Source organism: Peromyscus maniculatus, chromosome 6 (assembly GCF_049852395.1).
Source record: "Peromyscus maniculatus bairdii isolate BWxNUB_F1_BW_parent chromosome 6, HU_Pman_BW_mat_3.1, whole genome shotgun sequence".
Lineage (NCBI taxonomy): Eukaryota > Metazoa > Chordata > Mammalia > Rodentia > Cricetidae > Peromyscus > Peromyscus maniculatus.
In genome coordinates, this window is record NC_134857.1 from 8,942,661 (window position 1) to 8,961,377 (window position 18,717).

The 18,717-nt window shown below is 39.3% G+C and overlaps 1 protein-coding gene across 4 annotated transcripts in view; it reads left to right on the plus strand.

The window, feature by feature from the left end:
* Window positions 1-18,717, plus strand: part of LOC102920155 (EGF-like and EMI domain-containing protein 1) — a 708,148-nt gene that overhangs the window by 53,980 nt on the left and 635,451 nt on the right. For all 4 annotated transcript variants that reach the window (XR_013051998.1, XR_013051999.1, XM_016000520.3 and 1 more), the window contains exons 2-3: window positions 15,328-15,462; window positions 18,286-18,395. Coding sequence is in view for 2 of the 4 variants with exons in the window: in XM_016000520.3 (XP_015856006.2) it covers window positions 15,328-15,462; window positions 18,286-18,395 (245 nt within the window). In the remaining 2 variants the exon portion in view is untranslated. The remainder of the gene's footprint in view (window positions 1-15,327; window positions 15,463-18,285; window positions 18,396-18,717) is intronic.

The following is an 18,717-nucleotide window of genomic DNA, read 5'->3' on the forward strand; positions in this document are numbered from 1 at the left end:
CTTTCCCAAAGCTTTAAGGATCCTATTGACGAGCATGGAAGAAAAACCCATACAGGATGGCACAGTAAAACAAAAACAAAAACAAAATAAAAAACAAACAAACAAACAAACAAAACCCCCAAAAAACAATAGAATGAGGGTTTTGTATTTAAAAGAAGTTTGTTTTCAGTAGCTAATTCCTGCCAGCATTTCAGTACTACAATGACTGGGTCAGTACCTAGTATCTCTCACATTCTGAAAAAGAATAATACAGTGATGGGCATGCTCACTGAGGGCAAGCCATATTTGTTGTCCAATATCTGAAATGTTTGTTTACATTTTAGTTTCTTTTTTATTTTTATTTTTTTAAAAAAAATCAATTAAGAGATTTTCTATTCATTTTACATACCAGCCTGTCCTCCTTCTTCCCATCCCCCATTCCCACCTCCTTCAAAACAAGGTCTCCCATGGGGAGTCAGCAGAGCCTGGTACATTCAGTTGAGGCAGGACCAAGCCCTTCCTTCCTGCACCGAGACTGCGCAAAGTGTCTCACTATAGCCAAAAAGCCGGCTCATGCACTAGGGACAGGTCCTGACCCCACTGCCTGGGGGCCCCCTATACAGTTCAAGCTGAACAACTGTCTCGCTTAAGCAGAGGGCCTAATCCAGTCCCATGGGGGCTCCTCAGTTTATTGGTCCACAGTTCATGTGTTTCCACTACTTTGGCTAGTTGTCTCTGTACTTTTTCCAGTCATGGTCTCGGTATCCCTTGCTCATAGAATCCCTCTTTTCTCTGGTCGATTGGACTCCTGGAGCTCCACATGGGGCTTGGCCGTGGATCTCTGCATCTGCTTCCCATCAGTCACTAGATGAGGGTTCTATGATGACAGTTAGGGCATTCAGGCATTCGTTCACCAGAGTATGCCAGCTCAGGCACCCTCTTGACTATTTTCAGTAGTCTATGGTGGGAGTCATCCTTGTGGATTCCTGGGAACCTCCCTAATCCCATGGTGTCTTCATTTATCATGGTATCTCTTTTCTTGCTCTCCTACTCTGTTCCCATTCCAGATTGACCCTCCAGCTCCCCTAAGCTCTCATCCCCCCCCCCGTCCCTTGCCCTCCATTACTCCCCTCATCCCCAGTTTGCTCATGTAGATCTCATCCATTTCTCTATCACTGGGCAATCCATGCGTCCTTCCTACGGTCCTTCTTACTAGCTAGCCTCCCTGGAGCTGTGGGTTGCAGTCTGGTTATCCTTTGCTTTATATCTAGTATCCACTTATGAGTGAGTACATTCCATGTTTGTCCTTCTGAGTCTGGGTTACCTCACTCAGGATATTTTCTAGTTTCATCCATTTGCCTGCAAATTTCATGATGTCATTGTTTTTCTCTGCTGAGTAATACAACATTGTGTATATGTACCACATTTTCTTTATCCATTCTTCAGTTGAGGGGCATCTAGGTTGTTTCCATGTTGTGGCTATTACAAAAAATGCTGCTATGAACATAGTTGAGCATGTGTCCTTGTGGTATGATTGAGCATTCCTTGGGCATATGCCCAAGAGTGGTATAGCTAGGTCTTGAGGAAGACTGATTCTCAATTTTCTGAGAAAGCGCCATACCGATTTCCAAAGTGGCTTTATAAGTTTGCATTGCCACCAACAGTGGAGGAGTGTTCCCCTTACTTCACATCCTCTCCAACATAAGCTGTCTTAAGTGTTTTTGATCATAGCCATTCTGACAGGTGTAAGATGGCATCTCAGAGTCCTTTTGATTTACATTTCCCTGATGATTAAGGATGTTGAACAACTCCTTAAATGTCTTTTGGCCATTGGAGAGTTTTCTGTTGAGAATTTTAGTTTCTTTAGTTACATTTTATTTGTTAATTTTTTGCATGCAGTGTAGGTGTGGGAGAGGGGGACATGCATGCTATGGCACACATGTGGAAGTTCCAGGACAGCTTGTGGAGTCAGTTCTTCATCCTACCATGTCTGCCCCAGAGGTCAGACTCAGGTTGGCAGGGGTCACAGCAGGTGCCTTCACCTGCCCAGCCATCTTGCTGACCATAAGATGATTATTTTTTAACAGATATTCGAGGCTGAAGGACCCTTTCACAGGGGTCACATATCATATGTCCTGCATATTAGATATTTACATTATGATTAATAACTATAGCAAGATTACAGTTATGAAGTAGTAATGAAAATAATTTTATGGTGGCGGTCACCACAGCATTAGGAAGATTGAGGACCACAGCTCTTGGATATCACCTTCATTGCACATTTTGCTTTTAATAACTTTCAATAGATAAAACACTGCATGCTCAGTATAATGCATGTTTACTTACCTAAAGACCAAACTCAAGAATCAGCCTCTCCATGTATTTTCTAAAATGTTAATTTTCTCAATTGTGTAAGTAGGCACCCTCACTATGGGGAAATTTGTAAGATAAATAAAAGAAGTATAACACACAAACAAAAAGAAGATCTGTAGTACTATAAGCAAAACAAATAAATCAAATAAACAATGCATAGACATTTGGTTGTGAGTTCTAGTCTCACATCTGTTTATGTGTATTTCATATTTTCTTATGGCATTTCCCCTTGGATGCACTGGTATTTTTACTATGAGTTTGTGCATAATCTTTTTTTCTGCTTATCATCCTCCTGAGGTGGTTGTAAAGAAAAGACATTTATGAACCTGGCTGAACACCCTTTACAGCGATATCCTCATTGACTGTTGCTCCTTAAGAGTGAGGTAACTGGAGACAAGCAAGTTGGGGCATCCCTCTGTGCCCTGCCTGTGGTGCAGATCATGGGAGCTGGTGCTCAGTATGAAAACAGATCATCAGTGTAGGCTCCTGTTGAAGATCTCAATTGGCTGACTAGATGCAGTCAGAAATACTAGGTGATTTGCTGTAGTTTGCATGTGCCCTCAGATTTGGGCTCAAGAAGAGCAAGAGTTTAGAACCTGATATGACCTGGAGTAGGAGGCCCACAGGCAGGAGGCAGGAAATACAACAAGAGCATTTCTACATAGAGGATTTTACTTTCAATAATTTTGTATCTCTTCCTGTAACTGTTGGAGTATTAAGATGTGGTGGTTTGAATGTGAATAGCCCCACATGATCTTATGTTTGAATACTTGGTCCCCAGTTGGTGGAACTGTTTAGGAAGGATTAGGAGGCCTGGCCTTTGTAGGAGGAGGTGCATCACTTGGGGTGGGCTTTGAAGTTTCAAAAGCCTATGCCAAATCCTGCCAAGCTCCTTTTCTGCTCCATGCTTGGGGACCAGATGTAAGCTCTTGGCTACTGCTCCAGCACCATGCCTGCCTACCTGCTGTCATGGTCCCTGCTGAGATGATCATGACTTAACCCTCTGAATCTGTAAGCAAGCCCCTAATTAAATACCTCAAAAACAAGTAAGTAGCGTTGGTCATGGTGTCTCTTCATAGCAATAGAAAAGTAACTAATACATAAAGTGACTGAATGCCTTTATGCCTGGACAGTGTGGTGCCCAAAGTGTCTGTATAGGAAAAGGTTTGAATGGCAACTTGTGTGGGGAGACAAGATACTTATTTGGAAATGTTTGCTATGCATATCCATAGCTATATTTGGTATATTTATGTCACATATACCTATATATCATCTTTTTATGTAATCTATCAATCTATTACCTATCAATCATCTTTCTGTCATCTCTATATATCTATCAATCATAAATGTATCTATCCACTAATCTATCTAATTATTTATCAGCTGTAGAGAGAGAATTAAAGCCTCCCTTCCCAAAGTGTCTCTTGAAACATTTACTTATCGTTTCTTTGGATCTTGAGAACTTCCGTTAATTGAGAAGAAGAAGCCCCGGGTCATTGTGTGAAGGAACGCCCTTATCATTTGAACTGACCAAAGATACCACACAATGTCCCCAGGCTCATGATATTCCTGGAAACATATGACATTTAAGGTTGGATGACTGACTTCAGTACTGATTTATTCAATGTCCATTTACTAAGCACCCTCTATACGTAGAGAATACTATATGTTGGATGCAAAACTCATAGAAATGACCCTGTTTCTAGTACATGCAGTTACAATGACAGGTAAATTTATGGAGCACTTAGTGTAATTCTTGTAGGTGGTGTTATGGTCTTGCTGGTTGTCCAGTCATGGGAGTCAAATAGTGAGTATATCATAATGAATTAATGCTGGATGATTATATAGTACATTTATCCAATTAACATAGCCTTTTATCCAAAGATGAACACTGCATATGGTTTCCATTATGTAGAACTTCTCATCTAGTATTTATGTTGAAAGCCGAACATATACATGTCTATATTTCACTTCTCCTGCTTTGGCTGATGGGACTTTTGAAATTGTGGTTTTGATTAACTCAGCATTTTATCTCATCTGTAATCCAGAAAACCAAAAGCCTCTTTCAGGTCTATTTTATTATTCCTCTTGTGGTTTTAAGGACAGGCTGAGGGGTTGTAGAAAGAGCCTCTGACACTCTGGGCAGGGATGGGCCTTGCTGAGCGATGGTTTTTGACTTCGGGGAACGGCTGGAACAGGAATTGGAGGACTTGTCACGATGCTCAGGTCCTTGCCACTGTTGGAGAATTCTTCTTGACTTTGAGCTATGACTCATCACTGTCTCAGGAGCTGTGTCAGCTGCAGTAAGTACATGTTTCATGCTTTCAGATTTTTTGATAGTGTGTCTGCAAATGTAGACAAAATGAATCTGTCTTTTGCCCTTTTTAGAATAAAATAAAAAATTTAAATTTATGCAAACCAGCTTTTTGTCTTGGGTTCACTCACACCCCTTTGGTGCCACTGTCTTTTGTTTCTCTCTGCTCTATTTTGTCACTTGTTCTGTTTCTTTGTTCTCTGTAGTCTCTCTGCCATTTCCACGGTTTGATGACAAGGTTAAGATGGCGTGATCAGTTATGACCACTGGAGAAGATGTATACAAGCCAGTCTTCAGTAGATCTGCAGGGTGTGGTTTTCAAACTGCACCCACGTTAGAGTCACTTAGAGACTGGTAAAGTCCTAGATCCCAAGACTCTAGAATTTCTCATTCTGTGCACTGTAGGTTGGACACCAGATCTGCATGTCCAACAAACTTTGAGAGCCCTATTCAAGAAATTCCATGTCTCTTTTTAAAGAGACCATTTTAAATGTAAATTTGAAGAAAAATTTCTTATTTGGAACCCTGTGTTTCTGGGGGAGATTGCATTCTGCTCATTTTTCAAGTCTTTTCAAGAATGGACCTGACAGATTACTAATAACTTCCCCAAATAGTTTTTCAGAAGAAACATTTATTATAAAATATCCATATAAACTGATTTATTCAATGTCCATTTACTAAGCACCCTCTATACATAGAGAATACTATATGTTGGATGCAAAACTCATAGAAATGATCCTGTTTCTAGTACATGCAGTTACAACAACAGGTAAATTTTAGCCTTAGACCATTAGTCCTCAGCCTGTGGGTCATGACCCTGTGGAGGTCAAATGACCCTTTCACAGGAGTCGTCTATGACTATCAGAAAACACAGATATTTACATTATGATTCATAACTAGCAAAATTACACTTAAGAAGTAGCAGTGAAAATAATATTATGGTGAGGGGGTCATCACAACATGGTAACTGTATTAAAGGGCACGGCTTTAGGAGGTAATGAGAACCACTGCTCTAGACTTTTCTACCTTAGGAAGGTGACCTCACATAGTAATTAAGGACAGTGACAAGCCTTCTCTATTTTTCCCACCCCATGTCTCTTTATATAAGCATTACATTGTCATGGCATTAATTTAATTTTGATAAACAAAATGATGTTGAAGAGTAAGGGCATTTGTCTTTGAAGAAAGGATGAGTCTGCTTAATCTGTACAAGAAAGATTTAATAGAAGGCATCCAGCTTCTGGGCAGGAAGTGTCTCAGACTCAGATTGGACAGCAGAAGTGGTATTAATTTGCTTGACTCTTTCAGGTAAAGCTCATGTTAGTGATTCTTATAGACTCATGTGTGCAGATTGTGTCTCCCCTAGCTGGAGGCTTTTTTGCATCCTGCCCCATCCTGCGGCCACTTGTAAATAATCACTCAGAGGATTTAATATTAATTACAAACTGTTTGGCCTATTGCTCAGGCTTATTACTAACTAGTTCCTACAACTTAAATTCACCCATTTCTACTAGTCTATATTTTGCCACATGGCTGTGGCATTACTGGTCTACTGGCATCTTGCTCCTTGAGCAGCTGGATGGCATCTGCACCTAACTCTGCCTTCTTCTCCCTGTATCTCTACTTGGATTTATTGCCTGTCTCTTATCTTGCCTTGTCATAGCCCAAAGCAGCTTTATTTATTAACCAATAGGAGCAATACATATTCACAGCATACAGAAAGACATCCCACATCTGTCTCCTTTATAGAACAGTGTGTGATGAAATACCTTTGGGCCTGAGGAGTTGTCCAACATTTCCTCAGATGTCAGGATAAATGACATCTGAGGTTTAAGCATTTTTATTTAAAAATCATTTTAAATTGACATATGATATTTATATATGTTTATTATATACAATGTGATGTTTGGAAATTTTTTGAAATGACTAAGTAGAAATAAGATCAGAATTATCATTTTCCAATTTTTTTTTGTAGGGAGAAAAGTTATAATAAATTGCCTCAGTAATTTTGATGATACCACTTTTGCTATGTTGAACTAAATTCTTCTAGCCTAACTGAATTTTGTATTCTTTGATCAATATCTTATGTACTTTCCCAAGCCCTGACAGATGTCACTCTACTCTTTACTTCTGTGAGTTCAACTTTTTTGGTTCTATACTTAAGTGATATATATACTAAGTTTGTCTTTTTATACCAGGCTAATCTTGAATAACACAATGTCTACCAAGTTCATGTTGTGACTAATGACAAGCTTCCCATCTTATCAAGGCTAAGTAATATTCTGTGTGTGTGTGTGTGTGTGTGCGCGTGCGCGCGTGCACACACACGCATGTGTGCATGCATATGTGTGTCTTGTATTCTCTTTATTCATCCATATGCCCAATCATGGCATCTGAGATGACTCTGTGTCTCAGCTATTGTGAGTAATGCTACAATCAAGCCAGTACAGATGGCTTTTTAACTTGCTACTTTAGTAATTCTAGACATGTACCTAGACATGAGATTGCTGGGTCATATCATCACTATATGTTTACCTTCCTCTTTGTTTTTCATGGTAACTGTACTATTTACTTCCTACCAACAGTGCAGAGAAGTTCTGGTAACTCCACTGGCCCATATTTTCTCCAACACTTCACTTTTATCTTTCATTTTTATGATAATTACGATTATAATGAGTGTGAGATGACATCTCATTGAGGGTTTTTTTGTATTTCTCTGATGAATAGTGATAATTGATTTTTTTTGTCTTCTTGTTGGCCATTTGTGTGTCTTTTTTTGGGAAAATGTCTAGTGAGATATATTGTTACTATTTTAATTAGGGTATTTGCTTTGCTGTATTTGGGTTGTTTTCATTCCTTAGTTTAGCTGTTGACCCCTCATCAAATGTATGTTTGAGAATCTTCCCTTGTCCCATGAGTCATCCCTTCATTCCTGCTGGCCTTCCTGCTTATACAGAAGGTTTTGTGTTGATGTGTTATTGGTCCATCTTGTCTTCTGTTCTCTGTGCTTCTGTTTTCACATCCCTCACTCATTGCCCAGGTCAGTGCCTTGAAGCTGGCTTCTTAGCTTTGCTTCAAATGCTTCTCTATTTTTCATTACTATATTTATTTATTTATTGTGTGTACACATATGCATGCATGTGTGTGTGTGACAACGCACATCTGTAAGACAGAGGACAATTGGAGTTTGTTGGTTATCTTCTTACATCCTGTGGGTTCCAGGGATTAAACTTAGATCATCAGGTTTGACAGTGAGGGTTTTAAACCCTGAGTCATCTCAGAGACTCAGTTCTGTAATTTCAAGGTATAATGAAATCAGTCTTGTGTTGATGTCTATATATGCTGTGAGATAAGATTTGAAAGATGTTTTTCTGTATGTGTATGTCTAGTTGTTTTAACACCATCTACTGGAGAAATCAGCTTTTCCTTGTTCTCTGTTCTTAGTATCCCTGTAGAAAATAAACTGACTCTTAGCACTTGAATTTGTATCTGATCTCTTTATTCTGTTCTTTTGTTCTGTGTGTCTTTGATGAGTGTAGACCTGTTTGGTCACTGTAGTTCTGTAGTGTATCTTGAAGTCAGGTATTTTGATGCTTCTAGCTCTGCTGATTTTGCTCAACATTACCTGAACTACTTTTGAATTTTGTTTATTTTTTGGCTTTCTTTGGGTTCCATACGGATATTAGATTTTTTCCCATTTTGTAAAAAATGTCCCTGTTGTTTTTATAGGGATTACATTGGAATATGCAGAGAGCTTTAGGTGGCATGCATAGTTGACCAACATTGATTCTCCCACATCAAAAAGCATGGGTTGTCTTGCAGTCATATATGTCTTCTTTCTTTTATTCTTTTAATATTTTATAGTGTTTGATAAACAGATTTTCCTTTGAGCAAAGTAAATCTCAGGTTAGTGGAGGCTTCTATAATCTGGAACATCATCATAAAGAGTAAACACATGTCTTACACTACCAGTTTGTACAAGTTGTATTCTAATATGAAAATATCATTTAACCTCTTCTAGAACTGAGTGTTCTTTTATTATCTTCAAGGACAGTTTGCATTTGATTGTAGTATAGTTCCCTAATAGAAGTGCTGATACATCATACAAGATCAGAGAAATTTTAGAGAGAGAATTCATGAATTCTTCATCACAGTGTCTTCAAAGCATTTGATTTCTATTAAGTTTGAGCTAACTGATGCCACTGTTTATGACATGATGTTGAACATACATTGAGTTATGCTTTAGAAAAAAGAAAACAGATAATATAAATCACTCTTCATAAAGAGCTTCTCAACATAGACGAAGGAGATGGGGAGGAGCCAGGGGGAAGTAGTCCAGGGAGAGTCAGTGGACAGATTCAACAGATGTGATGCAGCAATGGTTAGCTGGACTTCTGTAAAGGACATGGCTCTGTCTTCTGTTTGAGGAAACAGGGCTGGGAAACAATGTGTACTGTAGAAATTTCACTAGTGAAGTCCTTGAAGCAGACAGATATTAACAGGGATTCAGGAGGCTGAATTGTGGATTAACTAGAAGGAGCTGGGCACAGGCTGAGTGGTTAGTATTGTCTAGACTGTGTGGTCAGGGTGAGATTCACATGGATCTTTGCTTGGTGGTGACCATATAAGTAAGGTAAATAGATTCTTACAGTTTCCCTTTAATTATGATCAATACAATGACTTAGATCTTCCCAGAAGCCCCGAAGAATGCATAATAAAATAGGATGATTACAGAGGTAGTCAAAGCAATTGAAAGATATTCACAAATACTGAATTTATTTTCTATAAATGAGTTGATTTTGAATTGTAAGGTGATCATTTAAAAGGAAGGAGAAGTGCATTGTAAGCCCATTACATCCTGGATCAATGGGGACTACCCATTCCTTTTAAGTCTTCTATGCATCATTGCTAATAGATTGCCCAGGGAATACCAAATCTCATTTATAATGGTTATTTGAATATTCTATGTAAAAGCTAATCTTCTGCAGACTTGGTGAAATCATTGTAGATTAAAATAAGAAACAAAGATTTGCATTTATAAGAAATTAATGATGGTTCTGAAATTGAGGAACTATTTAGTTCTGGGAGAAATAAATACAAATTGTAACATCTATCTGATGGAGTTTTGTTTAGATTGCTTCTGGTGATAAACCATCTATAATAATATAGATCAATCGCTGGTGTTTGCTATAAATTTGCAATGTTTAGCATAATTTTCATCTGCACTTCATACTAAAGTGACACCAAGAAATATGAGATTAATAGTTAGTTATTAAGTGAAAATGACTTTCTTGGCTGTAGTCATTTTTAGAAACAGTTACGTGTAATTCATTTAGGGAGCAGAGGAAATTAATTTGCAGCTGCGGAGAGATCCAGCTCATGACAACAAAGAAGAAAGTGTACGCAGTAATAAACTTCAAAAACACGAGGGTGCGTTCCTTCCTAAGCCACGTTCAGGGTACTCTGTTTTTTCAGGTGCTCTTGAGATCACTGCACTTTTGTCTATTGACTCCAGAACGTTCTGCTATCAGGTCAGGAGACAGAAAAGGCAGCGCCTGTTCCCCAATTCTGTCACAATGTTGAGGAGCGCAGGCTTGCGCACACCTAAGGGGATCGAGGGTCAGATGCAGCAGCAGTGTGGTGCCTTTTTATTAATTTTAATTAGTGTTTTCATTAGGAAGTGTCATTTTTAAGTTCTTCTTTTAAAGAAAATGACATGTTATCCACTTTCATCTGTTTCATTGCTTGGCAAACCAGTAGTGATGTAGAAATTAGATTTTCTAGATTGCTGTTTCTTTGAGAAATTTATCCTCAGGTTATTAATGAGATAAAAACCTACACTTAATATGTAGCTAAGCATGGATTATCTGCCAAGTACTGTTCTGAACCCTTTCTATGCACTGACTGATACGATATCTTGATCACTGGATTCCTGGAAAGACAAAACAATACAGTCATTTATTTGGGTATAATCTACTGAACACCCTCTTTATATCGCCACAGAACTTGGAGTTGGAAATACTAATGTTTTAGAGTGGAGCAAAAAAAAAATATACTTAAGAATTTGGAAATTCATGAAAGTGTTATTTTTTAAAAATGTATATGTAATTCTACTTTATAAGATATCTGTCAAAGCCAGATAAGATACTTTAAGAAATGATGATGATGACGACAGGCCAGAAACAATTGGAAATAAAGTTCGGCCTCTTGGTAGACCAGAGCAGGTATGGGAGGGCCAAGCAGCAGTGTGCAGGGACTCCCTGAGGACTCACTGAGGTGTGAATGTGGAGCTAGGCAGAGGCAGTGCTGAGTAAACCAGTGAGTAATAGGAGGAGAATAATAATGTCTCAAAGCAATTTTTCATCATACAACAAACTGTCCTTTCTGTCTCTTTCCTTTTCCAAGGACCTCCTAAGATGGTGATGTTCAAAAGGCTGGCACTTGGTTCTAGGTTGGGTACCAAGGATAACAGGTGGAGGGATGTATACCAATTAGACACTCACGCTATTGGTGAAAAGTCTCAATGTGCTGGTATACAACACAGGGTTATTTATTTATTTATTCATTTATTTTTTTCTAATCAACAAATTATGTCAAGTTGCTGCCCATGTTCCCATCATTACACATCATTTGCTTATTCTAAAGTCACTTTGCTATCTTAGTCCAGCTCAGTTTAAAACTCGTATATATACATGGATACAAATAAATCTTTATTTGGCCTTATGTATTGCCTCAACATCTGGCTCCTCCTTTCTGCCATTACAAACTAGAACTGTAGTTCCAATAGCATCAAGCACCCAGCAAGACAATAGAGATGTTGGTTGCCATCTGTGTTTCAGACATCCTTTTTTTCTCCCATATTTTTTCTTAACATCTCTGGCTTTTGTGTTGGGAGAGGAAGGCAGAAGTAGCAAAGTGCCAGGGACCAGCCTCAGCAGTTTCGAGGGTCTCGAAGGGCAGGGGTGTCAGGCAGGTGCAAGAACAGGCTGGGACACAGGAGTTGGTGCAAGCTGACGAGTCTTGTCAGATCTGGAGGTGTGTGTTTTCTCCGCCTTCTTCTCTCAATCTGACTCAACCCCAGGCTTTTATTGTAACAGTACAAGGAAATAGTGAATGAGAAAATTCAACGGGTGATTGGTCTCTTTACAATAGTTTCAAAAGTTCTTTTTGTAAATCAGCAAAGTGTACCCTGTGTCCCTTGATTGCACACAGAAGTTCCCAGGCAGAAAGCAAAACATACAAGCTTATTCTTTCACAGGTTAATGATTATCAGAACACCTGAGGTAATCACCCCAGAGGCCATCTACTTGCTGTTTCTCAGAAAGCACAGGAATACAAGCAATGGTTTAAAGTACTAGACTGCCAGCTTCCTCTCAGCCAAAGTCTTTCTTGATCTCTCTGTAATTTGTCAAGTTGTCTTCTAACTAGTTCTGGACAACTCTTGTCTTCTATCCTATCTGTATGTCACTCTGTCTGCAGTTTTCTGCCACCAGCCTTCTGGGTTCTCCCATGACCTGCACAACAGCTCTAACTCCTGCCACTGTCACAATCTCAATATCATTTCTAATGTCATGGAAACCACTGCAGGAGAGAGAAAGAAAATCATAAAGAGCAAATGGAGTAGGAGGATCACAAGAACCAGTGACAGTTGGATGTGTGAGAACATGACATGCATATGCCATAAACTCTGTCCTTGGGACACAAGGGTTCTTTTCTCCCTGGCCCACACAAGGCAGGCTTAGTAGACTATCCCACGGGGCAGGAGGGATTGATGTCCTTGTTCTCGGGTACCTCCAGCACAGATTCCACTGGCAACACGTCAGGCTTTTCATATGCTGTCTCCAGCAACAAAGGATGCTGGGATTCTACCAGGGATGCAGGAGGTACCTTAGATTATCTTGTTTGCTTTGGTCTGAAGTTGGTGACTTGTATTTTAGATGGTAAGAGGTGACCTTGGACAAGTGTGTGATTTAGTTAGAAATTAATACTGCCAGGCTCTTGTACACATGGCGGGGGGACCTTTCTTTTACTAATTTAAGTCTAACTGGACAGCTGATACAGTTTCTAGAAGTTGGTTCTGTCTCATTTCTGCTTCAGCTTGAAGTATTATGGAGGGAGTTGCCCTCAGCCAGTCTCTGAGAAGGATTAGTGCGGCTGCCTAATTATTATTATTTTTTGTTTGTTTTTGGTTTTTCGAGACAGAGTTTCTCTGTGTAGTTTTGGTGCCTGTCCTGGATCTTGCTCTGTAGACCAGGCTGGCCTTGAACTCACAGAGACCTGCCTGGCTCTGCTTCCTGGGTGCTGGGATTAAAGGCATGCAGCACTACCGCCCGGCTTTTTACATGTTTTTGTTTGTTTGTGTTTTGGTTTTGTTTTGTCCCTAATTATTTTTGAGGGCAGTTTATCTACACTGTTGGGTCGTTTGATGCTGGGCCCTTTACTGGCTAGTCCTCCGTCTGTGTATCAGCTCATCACTTCCTGGTCAGTGCTCTATGACAATGACATAGACCCGATACTGTGTTTTGTGGAATGCTTCCTAAACAATCCATTATGTGTATAGGGACATAATAAGTAATTTTTGAATGAGTGGGTTGGTGGCTAGATGGATGAAGAGGTTGTACATTGTAATTCAATGTGGGACTCTGTGTAATATATTACACTGTTGATAACTAAATAAAAGACCTTTGTGCTCATTCCATTTGAGCTACTTGGCTCATAAAAATCCATAAGACCAAATAAAATGTATTTGTATTTATGTATATATTTGTGTCTCTATTTATATACACGGATACACACACACACACACACACACACACACACACACACGCATGCACACACACTTTTAGTCTCTATATTAGCTGATTCTTTTTTTTTTTTTTTTTTTGGTTTTTCGAGACAGGGTTTCTCTGTGTAGCTTTGTGCTGTTCCTGGAGCTCACTTGGTAGCCCAGGCTGGCCTCGAACTCACAGAGATCCGCCTGGCTCTGCCTCCCGAGTGCTGGGATTAAAGGCGTGCGCCACCAACGCCCGGCCTTAGCTGATTCTTAAAAGCTATGATTTTCTTTAGGCTTGCTGCTCAATTCTTGATGATTTTATGAATGTGTATCTTAGGTGCAATTTTATACTTACTTTGTTATTTTTGTATTTATTTAAAGTATTAAAATGTGCTATGTAAACTTCATAAATGAAGTTCCATGTGATCTTTATAGCATCTAGGTGAGGTTGGCAATTACACATCTAAGCAATCACCTTTTAGAAATGTCTGTGGATGTGAGAAATGGGCTGTAGAAAATCAGGTGGTGAGACTGAGAACCACAGAGAGCAGTGATAAAAGGAAGCTGCGGTCGGTGAGGGCGGTGTCATTGAGTTATGTGTGGGGCGTACATTTAGACATTTATTAATCAGTATTAATTCTGTGTCCCTAGGCAAGTTCACAGAGATTTTTAGGAGCTGACTGCAGCAACTCAAGTAAAGTTCATTTTTTTTTTTTTTAACTTTTAGCTGGCTGTGAGTAAGGTCAACTAAGCCAGTGTATGGCTAGCAAATGACTTTGCAGGCATGAAAGCATGAGCAGTTCACCTAGCTCGCTACTGTAATTAGTATTAATTGAAGACTGCACTGAGCTAGTAAATGGATCATCACTAAAAGCATTCTTAAAATCACAAAAGATTGTAAATAATATTGGCACTTTGTGTAGGTTATCAGTGTATAGGTACATGATAAGTTTACCTATGAACCTGGATTAACTTTAAGGCAAGAGTCGTATAATGGAACAGTGTGACGTTCGTTCTTCATTATCAACTTGACACACCTGGGAAAATGGAACCTCAAGTTGAGGAATTGCCTCAATCACACTGATTGCTAATTGATGGAGGAGGGTGGAGCTCACTGTAGGCTGGTGGTTCTGGGCTGTGCAGGAAGGCAGGCTGACCGGAAACAGGAAGCGAGCCTGTGTTCCACTTCCAGCTTCCAGGTTCCAGCCTTGGGTTCTGGCTCCGACTTCCCTCAGTTATGGACTATACTCTTTAAGTCAAATAAACCCTTTCCTTCCCAAGTTGCTTTAGGTCATTGTTTTACCACAGAAGCAGGAAGCAAACTTGGACAGGGAAGTTGAAAATTATTTGTATTTAAACAAACATCATATTACATATGAAATCAAATTAAACATACAGATGGAAAATACTGCTCAGAAATGATTTCCAGGAAAGATTAAAGTTCTTTCATGAATTGGCTTGCTTTTTCTTCATGGGCATTGAGAATCCTGACATTCTGTTTCTTTCTGCATTTTGGCTCTCATAGAGTTCAGAACTTAATATGCAACTCAATTATCTTAACCATGTGGGAATATAACAACTTGCATATCTCTAAAATTTTCTTGATCTTCAAAATCTATTCTAGTTTTCATTCGTCCTGGCCTGAGATAGTATAAACTATATATATATATCTTTTTTTTTTTTACCTTAATTGACTCATAGTAATTGTACATTGTCATGGAACCTGGACTTTTCAAAACATTGCCTGTATTTTTACCTGTTAACTTTCTGTGTGTATTTCTCTAAGCCATTACAAATGTTTTATGGAAAATGGATGAGTTAACACCCATGCTTCATGGAGAAAAGCTGCTCACTTCTTGTGTAACTGCTCCTTTCTCTTCTTGTGAAGGCCAAATGTTTGCAAAGAGGAGCAGCTGACGGTGATAGGCCTGTCACGCCCATGCACCCGAGCGTTCGTAGACTCCGTCAAGTTCTGGAAACAAGGCTGTACAGGCCCACGGGGGTGTGTGGCTTATGAAAGAAGGTAAGGTGATGTCCTAACCCTGTAACTATTAGAACTCAAAACTAGACGCTTCATCTATTCCTAAATACTTTATCCTGTGAACTGTAGCAAATGGTTGGATAATTAAGTAAAGGGGCAAAGGTACACTTACAAAGAACAGTCACAATTACACGATTTCCTTCAGCAATGGCATGGACACTTACTTTCTGTTAGACCTCGCTTATGTGTGAACTATTTTTGGTTATAGATACTAATTTTACCTCAGGATATGATACTCCATTGAAAGCTAAAGATCAGAAACATGACAGAAACAAGGGATATTGTGTTGGTTTGCTAAATTTAGCTCGACTTGATGCAGGGTTTCTGCAGCTATGAACCAGCATCTGACCTGGCCTTGTCACTCTGGGACACTTTGAAACATACAGACTCTTTAACTTTATTATGGACTTTGAATTAGGATCAACCCAGCAGGCTGTGGGGAGAGAGAAAAGCAAGTGTCCACAATGCTTTCCAAGGGTCCAGGCTTCATGTAGACTTCATTTTTTTCCCCAAAGTTTTAAAATAGTTTCACAAAACATCTAAGAACCTCTTGATGCGAATGTTTGCTAATGGGTTGGATTTTATGAAAATGAATCAAATGTGTCTAAATTATGATAAATCTTAACAATAAAGATTTTATTTGTTTATTGTGTGGTTTTAGGTTAATGAATTCGTTAATACTACTGTCAGCAGTGAAAAGTTAGGGTGTTTATAAGTAAGTAGCCTTGCCATTGTACAACTCTGGTAACAGTTATAATACAAGGCTAAATAGTTTATAACTGTAAATATGGGCACCTACTATATGTGTGTACATATGCACATACATGTGTATTTATCCTGTAGATAAGTACTCTTTGGGTGGTGCTATTTTAAATTAAGGATATTTAAATGACGGTTAAGTCAGAAAAATTTCCCTAATTATTATTTACTTTGTGGCCTTAAGTTAAATTCAATATTTCTCTGTACTTTAGTATGTAAAGTTGAGAAAAATGGCATACATGGATAGCATGAAGAGTACTGAAAACATAGTTTACCCATGCAACATAACGCTGATATCCTAAAGGTACTCAATACATGTGTTAATACAAACCAGTAGCAATGATATGCCAAAACATTAGGCAGGAGACATGCCTCTCTATATACGTATGATTTAGTAATTAGAGGGATGTATATGTGTGTGTGTGTCTGTGTATGTACACACGCTTGTAGTGTATATGATTTATTGATTAGAGGAGTGTGTGTGTAGATATGCTTGTAGTATATATGATTTATTGATTAGAGGAGTGTGTGTGTGTGTGTGTGTGTGTGTGTGTGTGTGTGTGTGTTTGCGTGTGTGTGCATGCCCATGTGAGCATCCGCCCATCTGCACGCACATGCCATGGCACACATGTGGTGGTCAGAGGGTAGCCTCGGATGTTGGTTCTCACCTTCCATGTTGTTTGAGACAAGGTCTCTCTTGTTCATGGCTGACTTAGCTGACCAGTGATATTTTAGGAGTTCTCCTGTTTCTGCCTCCTATCTACTCCCTAGGAGTGCTGTGGTTATGGACACTGTACTACTGAGTCCATTCTTTATGTGTATTCTAGAGATTGAACTGGGGTCACTGGCTTAGAGGGGAAACCCTTTACCAGTTAAGGAATTTCTCCAGTTCTACATATTGTTTTTGAAAATGGTTTTTCATTTAAATTTTCTGTATTAACTCAATGTGGTTTAATATTTTGTAAATAGTGATTTGAGCCAAAGAAAATCCTCAGCTGTGTAGATGCTTTGAATTGGGAAAGACAAACATGAATATGTATCACAGGCCTCACATGTTTATCCTTAAGAGCTTGCTAGTTGAACAATTCTGTCTGTGGCACTGATTTGGAGGGTGGCAATGTAAGAAAATAATTGGTGTCTTGCCAAACATACCCCCCTTTTTTGTTTGTATATACATCTAGTCATATCCTAATTGGGAAGATATGCACAGAAATACTAGGCTTTTTTTCAAGATGTTGAATAATTAAATGCCATAAACAATGCTGAAGCCAGTAAACTCTGTAGCAATAAAGAGAGCTGATGTAGAGAGACTTTGGAGGAAGTGGAAAGAGAAATCGGCCTTGAATAATGAAGGGTTTGGGCTAGGACATGGGCAAGGTACATGAAGGGGAGTGAATGAGCTAGAACTTCAGGGATAAGGCATATATGGAACTTTGATTTGATAGAAAGGAAATCAGCATGATTAGAGATGTTTGGTACCACAGTGAGCTGACAGTTCCACACTGGCAGACTGTTCCTCTCACACTAACAGGCCTTTGGGACTGTCCCTACTGTAATTGCTTCATCCTAAAGGAACTTTTGACATTGCATTTATACTTTAAATAAAGATTTTATTCTTATTTTTAATTGTGTGTGTGTGTGTGTGTGTGTGTGTGTGTGTGTGTGTGTGTGTGTGTGTGTGTGTATGTATGTATGTGAATGCTGTGTCTTCAGAGGCCAGAGAGAGTGTCAGATTCCTTGGAGCTGGAGTTACAGGCAGTTGTAAGCTGCTGGAAATCTTCTGCAGGAGCTGTCTCTCAGCCCACATATATCTTTCTTAAACTTCCTCAACCCACACCTAAACCTTATTTGATTGCATGTGTGATGTAGTAGTTATGCATGATATACGAAGTGTATAACCATAGCTATCCATCCCCTCTGTTGTTTATTTCCCAGTATATGTGGCAGGATTTGAACTGGAGGGAGACATTTTTTATAATTGTGAAATGACAATTTTGTCATCAGAGGAATGATACATTTTCCTGATTCCTATCCTGTGTTCCATAGGACCCGCTACTACACTGTCTACAGGCAGGTGTATACCACAGAACACCAGACTGTCTTCAGGTGCTGCCCTGGTTGGAGCCGATGGGATGATGAACCAGGCTGTCTCTCCTGTAAGTTGTAATTCTTCCGGCCAAGTTCTGTTGTTAGGAATTTGCTTTTGCTTCCATTTCAGTGTCTTAAGAAGCACCATAGCTTCAGAGCTTTGCTTGAAACCAGTGGTTCTCAACCTTCCTGATGCTGTGGCCCTTTAATACAGTTCCTCATGTGGTGGTGACCCCAACCACACAATTACCTTCGTTACTACTTCATAACTGTAATTTTGCTACTGTTATGAAATGTAATATAAGTATCTGTGTTTTCTGGTCATCTTAGGTGACCCCTGTGAGGGGTTGTGACCCACAGGTTGAGAGCCACTGCTCAAGACTAATGACT